The sequence below is a fragment of the Drosophila persimilis genome, unplaced genomic scaffold, assembly GCF_003286085.1.
Source record: "Drosophila persimilis strain 14011-0111.01,24,50 unplaced genomic scaffold, DperRS2 tig00000000-arrow-pilon, whole genome shotgun sequence".
Classification (NCBI taxonomy): Eukaryota; Metazoa; Arthropoda; class Insecta; order Diptera; family Drosophilidae; genus Drosophila; species Drosophila persimilis.
Window position 1 is genome coordinate 5,984,766 of NW_020825288.1, and position 24,313 is coordinate 6,009,078.

The following is a 24,313-nucleotide window of genomic DNA, read 5'->3' on the forward strand; positions in this document are numbered from 1 at the left end:
CATCTGTTCTGCTCTGCTCTGCTCTGTTCTGTTCTGTTCTTGTGCTTTCATAAGAGATTTACACAGTTGTTTATTCTAGACCTATATCACCGCTTAATTGTCTTAAACACTCTAATTATTTTAGCATCCCTAGCTGCTGATTCACTTGTCTGTCTTTGTTCTGTTTGGTAGAGTTGTCAGTTGTGTTTTTGTTTTGTTTTGTGTCTTACGAACTTAGTTGATTGATTATGAAAGTGGTGTGCCTCTACTTATCAAAGTTGCTCGAATTCCTCACAGTTCTTAAACGCCTATGTATGTACTCCTATGTACTCCCGATTATATGTATAGTACTATTATAATGAATCATACAATATCAATATATGCGTACTTTGCAAGGTATTAATTATGTTATGAAACCAATGCGATCCTATGCAAAACGTTATTCATCATTATATATACTCGTATGGTATGTATGTACGATTTTGCTTCATTTGTACATAAAAATATATTGTATATGTATGTGCATTTACATGCCTGCCTGCCTGTATGCCACTGCCACAACGGCAGCACAACACCTATCTCGAATGAGCCAACATCCCATCTCTTCTTGTTTTGTACATTTCGCGAAAATGGTTTTCGGTTTTCGCATTTCCTTTGAATGCATCTCATAATTCTTGTATATAGTTTAAAATGTTGCATTCGTCCTGTGATTTGTATGTATGTATGTATGTACTTTGTTGTAGGAAACATTTCGGAAATTATATATAAAAATATTTATGTGCCACAAAACAAACTACGAGATGGCTAAAAAAAAAACAGAACGAAGAAGCTTTTAGCTTGTATTCGTTTAGTTCTACTGTCTGATGTCATTTCTATGGTTTGTTTCGTGTTCTCCTTCTCTATGCTGTGTCTTTGCTCTGCTTAGTGGATAATCGTACAATAAATAAATAGCATTTGCTACATACATACTTGCATTAATAGTTACATATATGAACCTTGCGCTACTCTTAGTAATAGACGCGTTCTACTAGCCCTAATACAAATAGCGCTGATCTAAGGCTTTATTGCAAACCATTTTCAATTTTCATATTGTGGGTATGTGTGCCCCTTACTATATCGAATTCTTGTTTATTTTAAGCACTTAGAACTAAACAAAAGTGTGTGTTCATCAGTAAAGAAAAATAAAAACAATACATTATTTACAGCCAAACCAGTCTGGAGTCTGGGAGTGGTTCGATTACGCCTTACACATACTACATGAAATATACAATAAGTCTTAAATGTGTCTTGTATACATGTCGATCATAATGGGATTTGGTTTTGGGGTTTTAGTAAATGCATACACAGCGCTGTGGCCTGTAATGCTTATGTGCTTATTTAGAATTGTGGTGCAGTTTGTTGTTTGCCACCGCTTGCAACTCAGCTGCGCAGGTAGAGCCATTGGAGCGTGGCCATTGTCAGCAGCAGGAGCCAGTTGCCCAGCTGAGCATCACCTGCACTCGAGCCCGTTTCGCCGCATTTGCCTGTGGATAAGGAAAGCAGAGTTTTACTAAGGATGCCGCAGTCTATAGCGAATGTAGAACATACCAAAGACTGACAGATTGGCCACCAAATGGTGATCGGGTGGCTTCTGTGTGCCTCGGTAGCAGGCATCGCCTACAACCAGCTTGGCTGAGGTGCCCTCCGTTGGCCGATAGGTCAGACAGACGCCGTGCTTGCTGCCCTTGTGGCGTGCTATGATGAAGAACGTACTATTCTCGCTCCAGGAGCCGTGACAGGAGTACTCTGAAATGGCAAATCCTAAATAAGACCAAATCCGGACTTTCAACTCTATTTGCGCGTACCCTCTTCACCCTCCACACTGCACAGCGGACTAACGTCGATCGAGTTGGGTTTACTGCATCCTACCCAAAGCTGCCGTTGGGCATTGTAGTTAGGCACACAGCCCGGGACATCGCGCCGATTCCGCGTGGCCACAAATCCCACACTCGTGTCGTTACTATTCACGTTGCCCAGTACTAGCGCCTGCTGCTGCTGCTGCGGATCCTGGGGCGCACTGCGTCGACTGCGTACGGGAAGACCGCGAGTATTGGCATGCCATGAGCCACGCTCCATGTGTTCGGCATTCCGAAAGCTGAGCGTGCTGCGTCTGCAATCAAAAAATCGAGCTGTAAAACTGCCAGCAGCAGCAACCACGGAGTCAGCTTACCCTTTATGACCAAAAGTTCCCGTGTCTGCACTCTCGTGGTGATGATGTCCGTGTCCCAGGTGCGATTTGCCGTTGTGATTGCGCTTGTGGCGCGTGGCCAAATACGGCGGCCCGATGGCGCCGCGCAGGTTGTACAGTCCCTCCATTGGGCAAATCGCCGGTTCCGGATTGCTTGCTACAGGGAAAGATACAGAGGGCGTTGAATACGGCTGCAGTAGGCTTGCAGAGAGTGCATCTCTCTTACCCAGCAAGGTAATGTAGGCCATCTTATTAATATCAAAGTGATCCGGTGCACAGGCATCCTCCAGGCGAACGGCCGGCTTGCCCGTCTGTATTTCAATGACGTGCGTGTCCCGGCGGTAGAACATCATGCACATGAATCCTGATTGACTGTGTGGCGAAACGAGCAAACGGGGAACGGTGAACGGGGAACGGTGAACAGACATTGAAATTGCAGGAACGTGTTGGTTAGCCTCTTGGCAGTATTTTCAATTTGGGCCACTTACCACCCGGTCGTGTAATGCACCACGGCCATCATTTCGGTTGAGGTCTGTTTATTTATCTGCTCGCAGAGCGCACGTGTCTCCATATAGCCGTTGGGCTTAATAATGTGCACGGACCCATCACTGAAAAGAAACGTAAGCGTAAAACGGGAATGGAAATGGAAATGGAAACAGTTCAGAGGTCCGTTTGATTCGGTTTGGTTTGGGTGACAACTTGGCCGCAGGCCTTTGGCGGAACTCACTTGGGGTGATAATTGTAGACGGCATAGCCCATAAGTGCATGCCAGTGACGGGGACCCTTGAACCAGGCTGGGAAGTCACAGCGCTCCGCCACCGGCGGTTTTCGCAGGGACATGATGCGGGAGCCAACCTGCGCGGAGAGGGTTAGAGCAGAGGATGTGGCAGTGTGGCATTTGCAGGTAAGTGAAAATGGTTTGTGTCTGTGTCTGCGTCTGTGTTAGTGTTGGGGAAAATGCTTACCTCGGCACTGTCTAAGCCATTGCAAGTGGCGTCGCCGGATTGTGCCAGCTTATACTCGGCATCCTTTGAGCTGAGCATGCTGGGACCGCCTGCAAAGGGTTTTAAAGCTCAAACAAAGTTCATCCTGTTTGCCGGAAGGCCTTACCATTACCCATCAGCGCGGAGATTTTCTCATAGACAAAGCAGCGATATCGTTCCTCGTTCGAGATGGCATGATGGTGCGAGACCAGGCCAACCAAATAGCGTGAGTTGCCATCCTTCCAGGTCGCCAGACACGTCAGTTCCTCAACTGCAGTATCAGAAGCAGAAGCAGAAGCAGGCGGGCAATGGAACGGAACACGGAACACAGAACAGAGGGCAGAATGGAAGAATAGAAGAAAGAAAGGCAGGAAGGAAGGAAGGAAGGATGTTCATCTTCAGTTCCAGAAAGTAGCGATGAGTCATTGTCATGACCAGAAAGACTCACCTGTACTCTCGGTCCCGAGGACATCGGGACAGGCCTGGAAGCTCAGCAGGAGGCGACTCTCCTCCGTGCAGCTCTCAATGTTGGACACTGGCGACTTGCACTCCCCATGGCCCCGGTTGTATGTGAATATGAAGGGTCCTGCCGGCGACAAGGAGTAGGAAGAAAGACGACTCTTGAAATGACCCAGGCCCAGACCCAGACCCATTGGGATGTACATCGTTTGCTTCTGCAAGTACTCACCCTTGAGCGGACACTTGACCGGCTCGGCGCTCTCCCGGAAGAGGGAGTACAGCAGGGCATCGCCAGGTATTTGGTCGCAGAGATTCTGTAAAGTCTCACGGCCCTTGCAAAAGTCTGGGGGACATGATTATTTTAAAAGCACAAATAAAAATTCAATTAATGCAAATCGCAAATGATGTTGTCGTAGACACAGAACACACAAAGATAGATAGATAGATACAAATAGCGGTAGTAGTAGTAGTAGTAGTGGTAGTAGTAGTAGCAGTAGCAGTATTAGTATTAGCAGTAGAAAGTAGTAAAGGATTAGTGGGAGCAGAGTATGTAGTTGTAAATTGTAGTAAGTAATTGCAACACATTAAAGAAAGGACAGGGTTAAAGGAAATCAAATCTACAAAGGGCTAAGGAATTGTAAAAGATTTATTTTGAAATATTTTTATGTTTTTATTTCGTTTGTTGAGTGCCGCACTGGAAGATGGGAAGGCTGGGAATCCGTGGTGTTCCAGGGCCATCCATGGCCCAAGCATGCCATTTAAATTGCACAGAAATTTGTTTAATTAAGTGGCCGCCGAAGCTGATGGTCCGGGGAGAAGATTGCTCCAAATGAAGCCTTAAATCAGCAGAAATGTCGCAAGTGGCGAGAGTTACGAGAGTGACGAGAGAGTCGGGCATGTTGCGGTCATGGCCCCATACCCACACCCATCTCCACACACACACACACACCCTCCATTCCGATTCCCAACTCCAGCTTCAAGTGCGGCACACAGGAGGCAGTAGGCAGAAACAACAACAATTTCTGTGGAAATGTATAAAAAGCAGCGGTAAGTACAAGATACATAAGTATGTAAGTTCCAGAAAAACACAAACGAACCAAACAAAGTGGGGAACCAGTAAGGAAGAACAAACCAAACCAAACCAAACCAAAGCAAAGACTTGTGACGTTCACAGAAATAACTTAAAGACAAGAGTTTTTCATTTTCAGCACTTCCTCGAGCTGGGCTGTGGGACTGACTGCAGTTGCAGTTGCAGAGCCCCCAACTATTTTTTTTCTTTTTTTTTTTGTATGTATGTATTTGTAAATTCAACTGAAAGGCACAACACACGTTTAAAAATGAACCGAAAGCAAAAACACACACTTGGTTCGTCTTCTGGTGCTTCTGGCTCTCCTCCGGGCAGAAGTGAGACCAAAAGCATGGGGGAATTGGGGGGTTTTTAGGCAATAAATAACAGGTAACAGGTAACAGGTAGGTAAAGGTAGCAAAGGTAGTAAAATAATGTTAGGGCCTGGCAGGGCCCCCCATACATAAGGTATAAAGGTATAAGGTATTTGTTGCTAGAGCAAGCATAACATTTTGAATCAACTAAAAAATAATAACAAACATTTACTCATGATGAATAAATTGAGTAGTCGGGTTTCTGGGTTTTATGGCAAACGCGACACATATATATGTATATGTTTTTTTTTCTTTTGGTAAAGGGTCCTCTCTTTTTTTCTTTTCGCTTTTTTTTTGTTCATTCTTTTTTTTTATATATACTGGTAGGTAGTAGAGTTGTTGTAAAAGTAATTGTAACTAAAATCCGTTTCGAAACGGATATATAATGTACGATATATACATAGAACACATACAGGCAGGGTTCTCAACATTACAGAAAATCTTTACAGCTAAAAAGGCACACAACAAACAGTTTTTGTACTTGGCTTTTTGTTTTTTGTAGTATTAAATCGAACAGTTTCAGTTGAAAACTCAAATTAAACGAAAAACAAAAAAAAAAACAGGCACACGCAGAGCAAAAAAACCACAAACAGAAGAGTGAGAAACAAATTATGAAAAAGTACCAATTATGTATGTAGCATGTAGTGTGGTGTAAAAGCCAGGATACGCCAGGACTCTGTACTGTCCGTGTGTGTGTACGGGTGTACGGGTGTACGGGTGTACGGGTGTACGGGTAAGTGTGTGGCGTTTTTGAGTAATGATTGTAATTAAGTAGCAGCTACACTTTATGAGTTATACAAAGCATACCGAGTATCAGAGGAAACAAAGGTGTGTGGGACGGGGCGTTGTGTATCGTGGTATGTGTGTGTATGAGAGTACTACGGAGAAGCGTTTGTGGCATATATAATAGTATATCATGACAAGGCAAAAAACGACATCACAGACACGAAAAAAAAGCACAGAAAAGGAGAACAAATTAAACAAATTATATTACTTTGCAGTGGGTTTTTCTTTTCTTTTTTTGGTATTCTCTGGATGTGTACGGTCGGACCGATAGATAGCCGGGTACAGTACAGTACAGCCCCGAGCACAATCACACACACACACAACACTTAGACACTTAGAACGAACGGAATGAAAAATGAGAGACACACACAGCTAATACGAATACGAATACGAATACGAGTACAAGTACTATAGTACTATAGTACTATAGTAGTAGAAAGTAGAAGGAAGGAGCACACCGAAGGAAGGAACCAACGAACGAACGAACAAACGACACAATTGTACAATAACTTATGAGTAACCGAGAGAGCAGAAATTGTTGAGTTTCATGTTAAAATTACATTAATTAAAATTACACACATTTAACTAAATGAACGTAACGGAATGGGGGGAAGAATCGAAAGGAATACACCAAAAAAGAAAAATAAATAAAAATAAAAAAAGCAAACGAACAAAAACTAAAAGACACAAACACGGACACACAGAAAAGGAAAAACAACAACACAGAATCGGGAACGGATCGGAACCCATAGAGCAAATAGTAGTAGTACGAATAGTAGTAAGTAGTAGTAGTAGTAGGGTAGTAGTAAAGTGAAGTAGTAGTAGGTTGTTAGGTTAGGTAGAATGTAGTAAGAAGAAAGTACAATAAGTAATTGATAAATGAGACAATTATACTAGCGGTCACCGGGCAGCCCATCCCAACATTTCATCATCATATACAAAGATGTGTACAATATATATTTTTTGGTAAATATATATATAATTTCTTTTACTTTTATTTTCCATTGTGTTTTCTTTCTTTTTTTTCGGTTTTCTCATTTGGAGCACAAAATTTAGCTGAAATCCTTTCTTTTTGTTGATATCTTGATATTCACGAAATTGAATTAGAAAAACAAAGTGTGACAGAGAGTAAGTAAAAGTAATGAGCGCATTGCTTTCTATACAAAATGTGTCTCAAATTCGCTTTCATAGGCTCTACAAAAACAAATGAATTTTCCTGTTTTTATTTCAACCTTTTTTTTTTTTGTTTTTTTGATGCGAAAACAGAAAACAAAAGCGGGGAAATGGTGGCAGGATCTGGTGGATTGAGGTCTGGGTGGATGTTGGGGTGCAGTTGGGGGGTGGGGTGGGGTAGGGCGGACAACTGAAGGAAACTTAACAAACCGTTAAACGAAATTTGAAAGGCATTCTTCGAAATGGAATGGGCATTGGGGTTGTACAATACGATTTCCAAGAGCTGGCAGACTTGATCTGATTAGGAAAAGGAAATGCAAAGAATTATTCCGCAAAAAACATTATCATACAATAATAAGGATTTACAAACCGTTCGCTCGGATCACAATGGATTTTTCAAGTTTGAAAGTTTCGAGTGAAAATAAATAATGGGAAAACTTATCGATATGGATATGGGATATATTACAAGTGTATTTATGTACATATTATTCATGCACGGCTACCAATCTTGGAAATCCTACTTTCAGCTTCGTCGGGAGCCGAAGATCGAGTGTTTTTTTTTTTTTTTTTTTTGGTTTTGTTTTTGTTTCGTTTTTTTTTTTTCTTCGCTCGCTCATGGTTTTACTGTACAAAGTTGATGATGATTTTTTGTTAGCAGTGGATTAATATAAACATTAATAATCATAATCATGTACAAATACAAAGAGTTATATTATAATATATCAAAAAACAAAATCAAAGCGTCTCAATCGGTGACAACGAACAGTATCTCAAAAGTAAACTCAAAATCAAATCAATCGGTAGTAAATATGTATGTAAGTATGTATGTACCAACAAACAAACAAACACAATTAAATATCTGTACAAGAGAATATATGGAAGGAGACCATTATTTACAGCGTTGTGTGTTCTTGTCATTGTACGAGTACTACTCCCACGTACACGAGTACGTGCTCCCATATAACATACATGTGTATGTAGTTCTTCTTAATCGAGTTTAGTTCTGCTATCAATAATTCTGATTGCCTGACATTGCTCTATAAGTATTCTGCCTATAGGAGGATTTGATGCGGCGAGTACTAGTAGCAGCCCAATAAAATGTGGTTTATGCTCCTCTCTACACTCCCCAATAAGTCGGGCAAGGGCCAGGGGGCCGGGGCCACAGGCACGCAAAGGGACACAGGGGGCACGTGGGGGTGGCGGTGGCGGTGGCGGAACAATGGCAGAGCAGATAAGTGAGCAGAGCATAAAAATAATAAATAAGTATCAACAAAACCCCAGGAACCTAACCGTAACAAAACAAGGCATACAAATTAAGACGAATGGGGTTTATGGCACGACTTTTATATGCATATACATATATCTAGATACTTGCATAAATATATATATAATAGTATATCAACCAAATTGACAATGGAGCCTGGGTAGAGCGGAAAACAACCAAATAGATGGAACAGAATAGGACGGGACGGCATCGAATAGGCCCAGAAACAACGGAGCGACAACAAATTAATAGAACAAACGAGAGCGAGGAATGGGAACGAGACCGAGAACGGTAGCGGTAACGGCAACGACAACGACAACAACGAGAACGAGCAAAAAATGAATGAGCACACATAAAATATTGCATAAATAAATGAAATGAATTGAAATGAAAATGGCAATGTGAAAATATACATATACTCGCATATTTATGTAGGTACACCCAACACGGTCAACACAAAAACAACAATTGGTAACACCGAAGATAGGCCGTGCCAGTGCCAGTGCCAGTGCCAGTGCCAGTGCCAGGGAAAACACTCGAAATTGGCTGACACCCCGGGCGCCGCTGACGCCACTGTTCCTGGAATCGGAATCGGAATTGGAATGGAAATCGTATGCGAATATCCGACTCGAGGTCTGTTCTGTTCTGTTCTGTTTTGGTGTCCCTAGGTAAATACGTTTTTATATATACATTTTGTATATATCATATATATGTATGTAGGTACGCTTCGAAAACTGTACCGACTCACGCAGGGGTTGCCCCAAAAACCAAAAAAAAGAGGGAAAAGAAGGAAAAAATGGGAAAAGTGGGCACATGAAAATGCCCAAAACTATATAAAATAAAATAAAACTCTGGGTTGGACTGCCTGGACTGACTAGGTGGGGCCCGTGGTGGGCCCTCCTCCTGGCTAACAAATTACCCAGTCAACGTACGGAAACGTACAGGTCGGATCGGGGCCCGGGAATGGCAAGCAACGGATGGCGATGGCGATGGCGATGGCAATGCCCCTCGTGTGTGCGTGCGCTGTGACTGTTCCTCTCGTTGTTTTCTGTTGTCAGGAGGCATAAAAGGCATGGCAAACATTTTTACCGACATTTGATTAAATTTAAATATCCTTGTATCCGAAATTGGCTAAAGCATGTCCCGTTATGTTATGACACCAAATAATACAAGGAAAATACGGCCAAATGCTCGGCAAGGGGCACAAGGAACAGAGAATAATACTCATGGAAAGCATTTCGGGTCTGCAAAAAATTAACGTGAAAAGCGAACGAACCGCAGAGGTGGGCAGGGTGGGGAGTTTTTGGGTGGACCCGTGGAGAGCTCTGCTCAATTGATGAGTGGTTCGTTCCCCGTCGTAGTTTTGCTTAATTATTTTAATTATTTTTATATACCGCCTACGTTTTTGCACTTGGCGCCGCGCAGCGCCGCGCTGCACTGCAATTAAAACGCTATGCGGCCTGGCCTTCATCATTGAGTGCCCTGCCCGGTGCTCGGTCTCCGCAACCTTTAACCGTGCCGTTTTTCCCCTCATTGGTGTGGAGTGGCGGCGAAATTGGTATGCAAATGCTGGCAGCCCATCACTGGCCATGTACTACTGCTAGTCATAAGCAAAATGCTTTGGCCAAAAGCGCTGGGAAAATAAAAACGCTGTGAATATAATTAAGCAAGATGGGGTCGGGGCTCTGGTTGGGGTACTGTCTGCCTGAGAGCTTGGTTGGCTACTAAACGAGTGGGTACCCCCTTTAGGTAGCTCTACTCGAAAATGCAATTTAAACGGCAGTTAGCTGACGGCTGCCTTTTGATACCCATAATGCCAGAGTTAAAGCAAAAGAATCGCCCATTGGACTGGGAGAAGCACACAAGCACAGGGATATACGCACACAATCCTGGCACATCCTTTGATGCCATGCCCGACACGAGTGAAAACGACACTACATTAGACGTAGACCAATTAACAATGCTTTTCCTGTTAATCCTGTTTGTACATTGTGCAAGTCTTCAGTAATTGAAACTGTCGACTGTCTAAGTCCAATTATCTGTACAGTCTGCCAGCACCGAACGTACGAGTAACTGTATCTGTATCTGTATCGGTATCTCTTTGTGTGGCCATAAAAAGGCTATCTAAATTGAATGATATTTCATTAGATTGTTGTTTAAAATCTTAATTTAAAGCGTATTAAATCAGCTTCAATGGCACGGAAGGAGTACATATTAAGAAATCTTTAGCCCAGAGCCGAGAGCTGCTCTTTTATGCAAACATTCCCACCACAAACACATATGCAAACATCGTGTGTGTGTGTGTGTGTGTGTACTTGTGATTGTGTGACAAATCTAAACAAATAATGATTTAATAAAGAACACACACACGCAGTTCTATTGTGCCATTGATACTATTGTTTTACGGTCTGCTAATCAAAATGAACTCCGCTCCGCCCCGCCCCGCCCCTACCATCTCTGATCTGTTTGGGGAACTGCCTCCAGTGCCTCCTGACTGCTTTGCTGCCTGCTTCGAGGCCTTTGAATTATAAATGAGACCTAAAACTCTCGTTTAATATTTAAACAAAATCAAATCAAGGAAAAAAGGAAGGCAGGCAGGCAGGCAGCCAGGACAGGCAGTCAAACAGTCAGACATTCGGTCGGTGCAAGTGGAAATATCAACTTGAAAATATCAAATGAGGATGGGGTTTGGGCTTGGGCTTGGGTTTGGATTTGGATTTGGGTGGCTGTTGGGCGTGCCCTGAGTTGGCGTTTTCCAATTCGAGTCCAACTGTCTGGCTGCGCTCTGGGCCAAGAGCTCACGGTGATGTGGATATGGATGGTGCCAGTGCCAGTGCCAGTGCCAGTGCTGTTGGGTCGCCACTTAAACTAATTTGATTTCTATTGAGGCAAACAAATAATAAATAATGAATTTACATTTCTATGCGTGCCACCAGACCTTGCCACGACTGAGCCGGAGTGGAGCTGAGAGAGCACTCTCAGACTGTGCTGCTACTTGCATTATATGTCAGGTGCTTTCCTCCTGCAACGACAAGTCTTAATTGCATCTTCTTTGCCGTAATTAGGTGCACTGGAGACGCAGCAAAAGTTCGCTACCTGATCAAGAACTAAGCGGATTACAGCAATTACCAACGAATTACGAATATGAGATGTCACGGATATGCATATGGATACAGGTACAGGATACAGCCCCTCAAGTGGGGTGGCTGAACCTGGGGAGTACTCGCACAAAAGCATATTCCTAGATACTTGGATGGAGTACTCAACTTGCTCGAAATAAAGACAAAACACTTTGACACTTGGTGTCGCGTTTCCGTTTTCATTTACTCCGATTCGACCGACCGACCGACCGACCTATAAATAAATCATTTTCCCGGTACAGGCCGAGTGAGTGGGTTGATGGAACAGCAGATGATTTGAATGTGAGACCAGATGAAGCGAAAGAAGCACAAACTTGGGCGGACTCCAAGGTACTGACTGGCATCCTATTGGAAATATAATCATCTAAAAGTTGAATACATACGGCCTATTCCCTGGACTCTGACGCTGACGCTGACGATGACTCTGGGTCGTGTGTCTGTGTCTCTGGTGTGGTAGGGGGCGGGGGTCTAGGGGTTTGTCTTGAGAGAGAGAGAGAATGGGAGATGAAGTTATTTACAAATGAGTGGATGGGTGGCTGTCGCTCCTCTGGGGTCGCAACTAAATTACAAGCTTGTCTACACGAACGTGTGTGTGGGTGGTTGGGGGTGGGGTGGGTGTCGTGTGTGAGGTGTCTGCTCATCACTTCGATTGGGTTTGGGGGTTGGGGGTGTGGTTGGTGTGGGTTCTATATACATTAAATATATGGAGCAAACGCGAAACTTGGCTGCGGCTGTTAAAAATGTACAATAATTTCAAATATGCAAATTTCAAAAACCAAAATCCAATCAAATTTCTCTGTGCGCGCAGACACACCTCTTGTTTTGTTATTAGTATTCATCTATTGGTATTGGTATTTTAATCAACATTCACACACACACACCTACGCAAACACTCGTGGTATTCACATCTAAACTTTGAATTGTTCTGAATTGATTTGTTGTTGTTGTTCTTGTTGTTGTTGTAGTTTTGGTTTTGGTTTCGGTTCTCTTTTTTTGGGTTTTCTGGAGTTGCTGTTGTTGGAGTTTTGTTGAAAATATTGAATTAAGGAAAATATACATATCATATAAATATTGAATAGAAAGTTTGCAAATATATATATCGGGATAATATATATGTATATATATGTAAAAGGGTTTTTTTTTTGTAATAAAGAAATATATATATGGAACAAACAATTTGGTTTCTTTAAACAACAGTCTCGTGTTCTTTTGCATTTTGCAATTGCATTTTATATATTTACAAAATTTGATTTGTTTTTTATTTTTGTTAATTATTTACAGTAAAAGTGAAAACGGAAAACTCAAAAACAAAATTAGACAGAGAGAGAGGGGGAGAGAGAGAGAGAGAGCGAGAAAACCAAAGTTCTTAACTAGTTTCCTGGTTTCCTGGTTTCCGGTTTCGACTGTCGCAGGGTTGGGTTCTGTCACTCCGAATCTATAGACTGGTCTATATACTGGCTAACTGGCTGTCTAACTGGCTGACTGTCTGGGCTCTCTTGTGGCTTCAGTTTCTAATTTGGGTGCCTGTTGGGAGGGGTTTAATCTGCTAATCCGCTAATACGCTTGCAAATCGCAACTAAGTAGCTTAATTGGATTGGATTGTCACTAACGGTATGATTAACGTTTAATATTAATATTTGTACGAGTAGTTTAATTTGTATCTTTGTATCTTTGTTGTTGTTTTTTGGTTTTTTAAGGGAATATGTTTGAGGAAAATATACATTTTGTTCATTTTGTTCATTTTGTTTCTTTTGATTGTTATATATATATATTTTGTTGTTAGATGTACACTTTTAGTTGATTGATCGATTGATTGATTGATTGATTTTATTGGTTGATTGGTTGGTTAGAGTGAGTTCGAGATATACAGAGAGAGAGAGTGAGAGAGAGAGAGAGAGAGAGGTAGAGAGAGGACCCTTGCCATGACAAAACGTAAGTAAAGTAGAATTATTTATTCATTTCGTATGCAGAGTAATTGTTGTTTGAGACTATTTACAAGTTTGGTTTGGTTTTTGTTTTTTGTTCTTTTTTTTTTGTTTTGTTTTGTATAATTAACCAAAGATTGCATTAAAACTTAAAATAAATTAGGCCAAAAAAAACTATAAAAAAAAAGAATAAAAATAAAAAAAAAAAATAAAAAATAAAACTTAATTGTAAGTACCAAAAGAATCGATCAAAATCCTGCTTTTGTTTCGTGTGTGTTTTCACTAAAGAGTGGAACAATTGAGAACGACGTGTTTTCTTTCAGGTTTTTCGCTTTTCAGTTGATCTCTTGGACGGAACGAAAAACTTTTGTATTCTCGTTCTTTTTGTGTGTGTGTGTGAGGGGTGGGTGGGTGGGTGGGTGGTTGGGGTTGGGGGTGGTTGTGGTTGTTGGGGGGGTTTAAATGAAAAGAGCGCTTAAATCATAAGGTCATATGTTAGTCATGTTTTAGAGGTTAACTAAGGGAATGTAATGTAAACGAAAGAATAGGTGGAAACGATAACGGAACAGATAACTGGTATATTTTGAGATAGCGAGTTAGGAGATAGAGTCTTTTGTATTTTTTCGGTTTTAGTTTTTTGTTTTTTTTTTTTGCTTGCTTTTTTTTTCTTAACTTATTTAATAGAGTGAGAGAGATAGAGAGAGAGAGAGAAAGGTAGAGAAAAAAGTATAAAATTAATGCTTACAATCATTCATATCGTCATTGGATCTCATTATGTACTGATCCGATGATGATAGTCTTGAATGCCCGTTCGTATTGGGATGAGCTCCCCCCCTATGATCACTTTGTTTATTAGAGCTACGCATCGCCAGTGCAGATGGGTTCGACTGATGCATATACATACTATCACCTTCGCACTCACTTTCTTTATACTGGAGCACATTCGTATGCTTCTCATAGATTACCAGGCAACGATGACATCCTTTCCTAAAAGAGTTTATTGTTTGCAACGAAAAGTATGTAGTTTTGTATTTTGTATTTGGTATTTGGTATGGTATTGTATATCGGTATAGTATGGTTATTAATCATGTTTCTTGTTTAGTTTTCTTTTCATATATGTTTATGTAAGACTCGGTATATTCCTCCATGTGTACATTGTATGTGTGTGCAAAACTCAGAGGCGTCACCCCGCCGCCTACTCTCAAATGTCTTTTGAGTTATCCCAGACCCGAAACAGGATCTATATCGGATACGTAACTCTGGTTATATTGATTTTGAAAACAGGTTTCGGGCTTGGGTTTCGGGGCAATGGTTCTTGGAAAAGTGATTACTAGGTAATGATGTTATATTTCGAGTATAAGGTAATCAAAATGATCATTGAAAAACGAACTCAAAGGACGTACACTTAAGAACGTAAGAAACTCACAAAATATATATATGTTTTTGTTGAAAAAGTGATTTGTAATATATTATTCATATATTCATAAGTGGAAAAAGTTTCAAAAATAAAGAGTTTTTGATTTGGGTTCTGTTTTGGATATTTTTGGCTTTTCGTTAGTTTCCTAGCGGATACGATAGTACGAGTACATGGCACTCGATATGTTTACGATACTTGATTAAAAATATTATCTGTTATACGACAAAAAACATTTACAAAACGTAAGGAAACGGCATGGAATGGTATCGAGAGCTGAAACTGGAGCTCCCCAAAAAAGGGCAAACATATTTTTCGTATGCAAAGGAAAGGAGGAGTTTTTTCTTTGTTTTTTTGTGGAAGAAAAATCAAAAAACATTTTCACATTTCAGCTACAACGGAAAAACTTAGCTTACGATTAGGATTATTCATATGTTTATTAAATATTTATAAGCATGAACAAGGCAAAAAGCAAAAATTACAAAAAAAAAAAAAATCCACTGGGGTTTCTTTCGTCTTATTTCGCATTAAGGAAAGCAGCTTTAAAGGGGTTTTAATTGTTGTTTGCTTCCACATTTTCACAAAAACATTCATACGGAAGGCAACAAAAGAGGAATTCGAGTTCGGGAATGGAAAGCAATTTTCTTTGAAAATTTCTTTGGTTTTCGTTTCGTTTCGTTTCAAATGAAAATGCAGTCGAAGGAAAATGAACAACATTCGTTGTGGAAAGATAGTTAGAGATTGGCAGATTGGGTTTGGGTATAGCAAAAGGCAGTTTTCTAAATTAAAAAAGAAGAAAACTCACAATATGGTAGCGGGGGGTGCGGTGGTACGGGTACGGGTAAAAAAGTTTGATTTAGTTTCCAGCACATACACATCTCTATATTTATCTATATGTATGGGTAGGATTGGATGGGTCCGTACGGCTTCACGACTGGGCTCTTGTCAAACATCCGAATTACGAGCATCGCGCTCTGCCAAGACAGCGCCATTGACATGGAGAGGACATGGCGGCATGCGGCATGCGGCATGGGGCACGGCGGCAAGGAGAGGCAAACAAACCCGTTTCAAAGGCAGAAAGTTAAGAGCCGAAAGCAGTCGGAACAGCAGCTGGCAAGGGAAAAGGGAAAAGGGAACGGCGACAACGACAACGACAGCGATAAGGTTGACGACAGGTTTTAGATGGTACTCGTACATACAATATGTATGTCTATATGTCTGCCTGTCGCTGCTGTCGATGCCTCTATCCTCTAGCCTCCTTCCTTCTGTGTTGTCTTTGTTTGTTTGCTGCTCACTGGCTTCTTTTTAATGAGGTTAGTGCTGCATTTTCATCACCATCATTGGGGTTGGGGGTAGGAAAAATGTTGGATCGCAGGGAGAGCCTTACCTTCCACACAGTTTATCAAACAAACACACACACACACACACACACCTTTTTTCTCCAGTGAGAAATGAAAACTTATTCAATTATAGTCACTTTTCGACAAAGAACGAACAAAATACAAAGAAACAAAGATATATACGAGTATACATATGTACATATAACATGGAATCTTCATCATCATCATCATCACATCATCTTCTCTTCGTTTTTTTCTTTTTTCATCATCTTCTTGGGGGTTTTTGTTGATTGGCAGCCAATCGTTGGATCGAGTATTACGGGTTCGGAGATATGTTAGCATATTGTTTAGCAGGAGGCCCTGGACGGCGGGTACTTACTCATCGACAATCAGATATTTGTTACCATCGTAGGCCGTACACCTGCCGCGGTAGCTGAACTGCGATCCCTTGATGTGTATCGACTGCTGATAGCCGGACAGGAACCAGGATCCCTCCCATCGAGCCGGAAATGTGCAATTTGTGGGAGCTGCAAGCCGAAAAAAAAAAACAGAGAAAGTAAAATAAAAAGAAAAAGCATCATAATTTATTAATAAAAAAATGCACAACTCAGCCATTAATACATTAAGATATTATATTCCAATTGAGACCCCAAGGGGCGACCTCAATTGCGTTCATTGTTCATTTAACGAGAGAGAGAGGGAGGGAGGGAGAGGGAGCCCCAGATAAGAACCATAAAAGAGCAGCCAAAGCAATCTTTCGCCTCAATGAAATGCGTTAAATGTACCAGTACTTACAAGCACTTCAAATATTCATATGCACACCCGTAGATACTCGAATTTTGTACAGATTTCGGCTATTGCTTGGCCACACACTTTCTTGGGCTTCGGCTTTCGGCTTTCGTCCGTCTAATTGTATTGTCAAGTTTGGTGCCAAGATTTGTGGCTTTTTAATTTGTAAATTGTTTCAATTATTATTATGATTGTATTTAAGTGCGTGCACATAAGGGGCCACAAATTTACGACCCTCTCTAGTGGGGTGGGTACGTAGGGATGGCGGGTAGGTAGGGTATGCATCGGCAAGGGAGGTAGGGGAGGCGATGGGAAGGGCGGGCAGGCGCATAAATAAGTTGAACGTTGAACAAGCAAAGCAACCAAAAACGGCTCGTAATAATAATGTCACACACACACACACACACACACACACACACACTCGCTCACTGGCGGACAGTGGGGTGGAGTGGAGGGGGGTGCGGTGGTATGGGGTGGATAGAGGCAAAACTACCAAAATGGCAATTGTGAATATTAAAAAAAAAAGTACCAAAAGAAGAGAGAACACTTCTGAATGCCGAATTCTTTATGCCCTGTATTTCGTAGAAAGGAACCATATTTATTAGTTTTGAATAATACGATCTAAAAGATGGATTTCTTCCGTTATGTAACGCCGATTTTGTTGAGGTAAGGACCTTTTTTACTAGCTGTTGCAAAAGACTAAGTTAATAAGAAGAGTTGCTTTGGCTTAAGTACATGTACAGTCCATGTACTTCCATGTAGGGAATCTCAAGGAGGATTCGTTATACGGAAACGTTTTGCAGAATTTAGAACTGGAATGTTCTGGAACCCAATACGTTATATAGAAAACTTCATGGTATGGAAGTTGTTAATAGAGGAGTTCGACTGTTTTTACTGTATAGTTTGTGGCTCTAAAGCAAAGGTTTTTAGTGCCCTTTGAGCTGCGCCACTAGCTATGCATTTTTTATAATTATGGCTTTAAATTTCTTTAGAAAATCCAGGAATTTTCCTAAGAATTGCTTTCTTTTTATTGCGTTTTCTTTATAATATCTTGGCTTTATATTTCTTTAGATAATCCAGGGTTTTTGTCGAAGAATTGCTTTCTTTTTGCTGTGTTTTAATTACAAATTAAAGCTTATATATTTGGGCTGCTTGACACGATATCTTCGCTCTATATTTATATAGATAATCGTGGACTTTTCCGAAGATACTTTTTTTTTTTATTTATTATTTAATGCTTATATTTGTAGACTGCTTGATCCGATACCTTAGACTTGTATTTCTTTGGATAATCCTAGATTTTCTTTAGGAATTGCTTTCTTTTTATTGTGTTTTATTTATAATTTAATGCTAATATTTGTAGACTGCTTGAACCGATATCTTGTCTTTAAATTTCATTAGATAATCCTAGATTTTCGCTTTCTTTTTGTTCCCAGAAATAGACAGACTTTTGCTGCCGATCCAGTACAAGAAATACTCGCTGGAATCTCTGGAATACAAACATCAGATCAAAATTATAATACCCTCTAAAGGGCATACAAAGGAACATAAAGGGACGGAGCAAGGAAGAGAGAAGGGTATAGGGGTATAGGGGGGTGGGGGAGCGAGTCAAGCCCAAGTATAGAGAAAGAAACGTAACGGGAAAGTTAGCTAACGGCATGCCACATCAGGCACACACACACACACACACACAGAGACAGAGGGCCACACAGGGACAGAAGAATAAGTACTACTACGAGTATATCCCATACAATAGGAACAAGGATACATATAGAAAATGGTAAAACCACCCTCTGAGCGAACACATACATATATACATATATAGCTTAATGTTTGGGCACGATTGGCAGTGGCAGTGGCAGTGGCAGTGGCAGGGAGTTGGGCGCTTTAGGGGTGGCACAAGCACAGTCACAGTCCCAGTCCCAGTCGCAGTCGGAGGAACCGAAACGGAGATGGAGATGGAAATGCTGATGGTGATGGAGGACCAGAGGACCGGAGGACCGGAGTCGGACCGAACCGAACCGAAGCGAAGGGAACGGCGGCTACGCATTCAAATACAGAGGAACTCCCAAGTAGAGACGAATGTGCGCACACAAAGTGAAGCCGAACTGAGAATGAGGCAGGAACAGCGGCAACACGGTGCCGTGCCACACACACACACACACACACACACACACTCTAGCCCGTACTCTCGTCCTTACAGCGATACACATTTTATTTTATTATTCCTTTCCTTTCTTTTATTTTATTTTACTTTTTTTTTCTTGTTGATTTTTGTGTTTTTTTTTTTTTCTTTGTACCCCAGCTTTTATTTTCCTTTTGTTTTTACATTTGCGGCAAACAAAAGGTACTCATGCGCAGGATCAGCGCAGGAGCAGCGCTCTGAACTCTGAGCCCCGACTGAGCCGCAGCTCAGACCTCGAGACCTCTGGCCGTAGCCGTAGCCGTAGCCGTGGCTGTAACTGTGGCTGTGGCTGTGCCTGTGCATATACTTGTGGCTGTGACTGTGTGCTGTCCAATGACTTGTGCTTTTTACGAGGGGGTATTCAATGCTGCCACTGCCACTGCCACTGCTGCTGTTTCTGGCTGTCATAATGCGGCCCCATACGCACAGTAGGGGGGAGGGAGATTGTGTGAAAAGTGTAGCACACTTTGCAGGGCAGCCACCGCCCCGAACTCGGAAGCCAGCAACCAGAACTGAGAACTCAGTACCCCCTCTAACCGCCCCGCCGCTCTACGAAACGCGTGGAATAATTGTTTCGCCAATTTCAAGTACCGTGAATAATTTTCCAACATGATTCAATACTTTTGCCTGAGTGCTGCAAGCTGATGCTATTGTTGCTGCCACCGATTCCGCAGCCCAACAGGCACGTTGCCCTTCGCCCTTAATTCGCTACCCCTGAAATATGCTGCAGGACGACGGGGACAAGCATAAGTAAATACGAGCTAAAAGCAAACAGAAAGACAGGACGGACAGACACGACAGACAGGCGTACAAATGCGTATAGACAGTTCGAGGGGATCGGAGAGACGTGTATTTTCGGTGTGTCTGTGTGTTTTCCGAATGGATTAGAGTGGGCTCAAAACAGAAGGAAAACAGAAAAAGCATAGGAGCTTAGAATTTGGGAGGGGAGGGGAGGGGAGGGGATAGAAAATAAAATTCAGCTGAATTCTGAAAGAGTTACGCGACCCCGTCAATGGGGCATCGGATCCCCCATAAACCGACAGTAATCAGGTGCATTAATCAAATAAATCTCGTGTAGCTTGTCGGGCCACTGCATTAAGGGACTTTACCGAAACATTGACACGTGCATGTGTTTTGCCCCCGAAAGAATCTTGTCGAAACGTCACAGAAAAAAGCCCCCCAATTTAAACATTTACATTTAGATTTAGTTCTAAAAATGTATAACACTAGATGGGCTCCGACAGTGGGTTTTTGTAACAAAAAAGAATGCACATGAAAATATTTCATTTTATATTTAAAATAAATATATACATATAATATTTAAAACAAATATATATGTACATATAATATTTTAAATAAATATATATAAAATATAAATATATATACATATGTATATATACAATTTTTGTATGTAATTTATACTCAAAAAAATTATTCAATATTAAAAAAATAATATTTTAATTTTCCATTTCATTTTAATTTTTTTTTTTTTTTTTATTTGTATTTAAATATAAAGTATTATCATTTTAATATATTTTATAATTCAAATTAATATATTTCATATTTAAGATAAAATATTTCAATTTCATTTCTATGTATTGAATATTTAAAATAAATGTATGTAATATTTAAAATAAAAATATTTCATATATAAATAAAATATTTTCATAGAATATATTTCCTACAAATTTAATTTACTCGTTTTATATTAATTTTAAAGTGTTTTATATTCAAATTATATATAGAAAATATTTTAAAACAAATTATATTTCATTTTAAATATTTTTTATTAAAAATATTTTGTATATTTTATTTTATTATATATTTAAATAAAATATTTGCATAGAATATATTTCCCAAAAAATGGATATACTCGTAATATATGGATTTTTCAGTGCTTTATATTTAATTTAAATATAGAACACATTAAAAAGAAAATAATTTTTAATAAATTTATAATTAAATGAAAGTGAACTCTAATAAAATTTCACAAGAAATCAACGAATATTTCATTTAAGTACGTTTAAACTTCTTTGTACTACGCCATTTATGTGGGAGTGAGTTTGCCCGTAATCAGGGGTGTGAGTATGGAAAATGAATAGCGCCATATTAATTATGAATCAATTTCCCGACGCCCTACTCTATCATCATCTTGTCGGGTGGTGGCTGCTCTGTTCTCTGTTCTTCGCTCCGCTCGATTCTGTTCTGTTCTGTTGTGTCCCTCCTGTTATGACTGGCAATTTCCTCGTCTGGCAGCAATCGCTCCCAACATACACTTATCTTATCTATCCAGCTTGATCTATAATGACAACTTGAACGCGCTAACAACTCCTTAACCCAATTATAATGCCCACACTTATGGGTGTGCACAATTTCAAGTGTTTCCCTTTTCCATGGAGTTCGGTTAGGGAAAGGGCCACCATTACTGGACCTGGTTAGGAGAGGGGGTGGACCACCCCTATTGAATGGATTTACGCACACCCCACACACACAGACAAAAACATAGATACAAAAATACTGTTCATAGAACTCAAAGAGCATGACGCTTTGCCCGGAGACTCATTTGCGTTTGCGTTTTGGGCTGGGACTGGGACTGGGGCTCTGGATTTTGGACTTTCGTTGTGTAGCCGTAAAACCAAGTGCCAGAGGGACGGACAGACGGACGGATAGACAGTGCCGGGTGTGTAGGAGGAGGGGCAGTGGCAGGGGCAGGGGCAGTGGCAACCAAAATGCTTTTGTCTAACTTGAGTGAATTATGGTCAGCGGTCGGTTGGTCGGTCTGTTGGTCGGTCGGTGGTTGGGCGGCGGCGGCGGCGGCGGCGACGGCGGCGGCGGTTGTTGCCTGTTTGTTTCGGGCAATTTCCGTACAATTTGCCATGTTGCATGATGTTGTTGCCGCTCCGGCTGTTGCTGTTGCCGCTGCTCCGCTATATACGTATATATTTGTGTTGTTTTTTTTATTTTTTGGGTAAATTCGCTCAGGGAGAAACAGTTGAAACGCATTATACGAACGCAGATCTGCGGTCACAAACTACTTATGGATTCAATTGAGCATGACCTAGGGGAGGGGACGGGGAACGGGTGTAGCGGGTGTAGGGAGGCAGAGTGGATTGGTGGGGGTGGCAAGTGGCAAGTAGGAGAGGCACACGACAGAGCAGGAGGCATGTGGCAAGAGGTTGCCAGCTGACGCTCTGTTGCCCGGCTACAAATTATGCCTTTAAAATTAAATGAAATGTTTGTGGATTGGGGAATTTCGTGGCTGTGGCACCCGAGAGATGCTCGCTGGATGGGGCCAGGGGGGGAGGGGGTGTATCTTGGGCGAAATTATAAATTCTTATCATAGCGCTACTTATCGCGGCATGCGGCACGGGGCTGTGCCCCAGCTGCACTCTACTTTACTTACCATCTTGTCGGCCGCCCCAGCCACTGACGGACGTGGCCAGCACCAGCATTAGCAGCGGGCCAAGCCAACTTTTTGTCGATGTCATGCTGTTGCTCCTCGTCGTTGTCCTGGCGGCCCACTTGGAGTGGGTGCGCGAGTCGGATGAGGCTTTGTTTGCCTGCAAGACCAGCTGCTGCCACAGGAATATCAGCCACGTAATGCTGCTGCTACCGCTGCTGCTGGCAAGTTGCTGGGGCTCTCCATTCTGCTGCTGCTGCTGCTGTTGCTGTTGTTCCTTCTCTCGCTCCAGACTAATATCACCGTTATAGTTAAAGCACCTACATTCATCATACTCATAGTCATTCTCCTCCTTAGCCTGCTCCTCCTTATCATCATCATCAGCAGCAGGAGTAGATGCTGCCGCTGCCGCTCCTGCTGCGGCGTCTTCATCGTGCGGCAGCTCTGCGCCAGTTGTGGCCCACCGTGGCACCGTGGCCACCTCTGTGCTGGTCGTTGCTTGCGAATTGTATTCCCTCAATGTTGTTGCTGCTGCTCTGCTGATTGGATTTACCTTGGCCAGTGTGGCTGCAGACGCATGACTTGGTCTTTCGCGTCGCATTCGCTCACGTCGCCAGCATCGCTGGTCCGACGCCGTCGCTGCCGCCGCCGCCGCGGGTTCCAGCTGCCTGTGCTTGCCACATTCCAGGGCTCTGCTGCCACCACCCACAACAGTTGGCACAACTAATTGCAACGTCTGTCTGAGATCGGTGCAACCATGGTGCTCCTCCTGCTGCTGCTGCTGGAGGAATTTCCCGGTTCTTGTCGGTGACGGTGCAGAGAAGGAGGACATTGTTGCCGTTCCCGTTGCTGTGGTTCTGGCTGTGGCTGAGGCTGTGTCTGTGTCTGTGTCTGTAGCTGGTGTCAAACCCGACGCTGAAGCATGTTTATCATAATTTTTATATTCCCAGTAATGCTGACAACAGCAGCTGCCGTGGCAGCTCCTCCTGCTATCGCTCCTCGTCTGGCAATGGCTACGGCTATGGGTCTGACTCCGACACTGGCTGCCGGCCGCAGGCACATGCTTACATGGATAGCAGAAAGGCGGTAAATAGATTAACGACGTTGTTCCTGCTCTCGTCTTGGATGTGGATGTGGATGTAGATGCGGATGTGGACGTGTTCCCGCTGAGGCCAGAGCTAGAGCTGGTGCCCGCCGCTATCCTGTCTGCTGCCTGCATTTGTTGCCGATGCTGATGCTCCTGGTGCGCCGTATCCTGTGGGGCAAGCGACACGAGACAAGAGTGGAATATTTTATTATTATAAAGTACAAAAACATGCTGTGTGTGGCACAGCCAAGCAAATATGATATAAGGTGGCAAAAGGCAAGGCTCCGGCTCTGGCTCCGTCGCTGGCGACTGCCTCGAATTTGAATTTTAAATAAAGCGCCACCGCATCGTCCCAACGACTCGACGCATATATAAATAATCCCCACAAAATTCATTGTTCATCGGATGGCATCCGAATACAGTTGCCTGCCCCACAAAAAGAATACCAAAACTTCCTCGGCGGCGCATTAAAAAGCAATAAAAATAAATATGGGCTCTGGGAAACCCAAAAAGACGGCGACTCCCAATCGAAATAAAATGCCCGACGACGCGTAAATCAAAAATCACGCGCTATAAAAAAATTAGACAAAATTTATACGCATCGATATATCGGTATACAAATGTCTGCAGCGCCTCCCCCCCCCCCCCCCCCCCCCCCGACCTCATCAGCGCCTCTTCCGCTATTATATTTTCCTGCATTTAGCGCCTGCAGCCAGATGGGG

At 42.1% G+C, this 24,313-nt stretch overlaps 1 protein-coding gene across 1 annotated transcript in view; it reads right to left on the bottom strand.

Annotated features, from left to right (window-relative positions):
- Window positions 1–1,091: 1,091 nt before the first annotated feature.
- The window catches only part of LOC6598771, a 30,618-nt gene continuing 7,396 nt past the window's right edge, over window positions 1,092–24,313 (bottom strand). The window contains exons 3-16 of the mRNA XM_026984342.1: window positions 22,508–23,759; window positions 16,510–16,657; window positions 14,299–14,363; window positions 3,878–3,991; window positions 3,638–3,775; window positions 3,317–3,460; window positions 3,172–3,260; window positions 2,934–3,061; window positions 2,695–2,814; window positions 2,433–2,578; window positions 2,189–2,363; window positions 1,824–2,128; window positions 1,567–1,764; window positions 1,092–1,502 (exon numbers count right to left, since the gene is read on the bottom strand). Of these exons, the coding sequence (XP_026840143.1) occupies window positions 1,399–1,502; window positions 1,567–1,764; window positions 1,824–2,128; window positions 2,189–2,363; window positions 2,433–2,578; window positions 2,695–2,814; window positions 2,934–3,061; window positions 3,172–3,260; window positions 3,317–3,460; window positions 3,638–3,775; window positions 3,878–3,991; window positions 14,299–14,363; window positions 16,510–16,657; window positions 22,508–23,759 (3,126 nt within the window). The 3' untranslated portion in view covers window positions 1,092–1,398. The remainder of the gene's footprint in view (window positions 1,503–1,566; window positions 1,765–1,823; window positions 2,129–2,188; window positions 2,364–2,432; window positions 2,579–2,694; window positions 2,815–2,933; window positions 3,062–3,171; window positions 3,261–3,316; window positions 3,461–3,637; window positions 3,776–3,877; window positions 3,992–14,298; window positions 14,364–16,509; window positions 16,658–22,507; window positions 23,760–24,313) is intronic.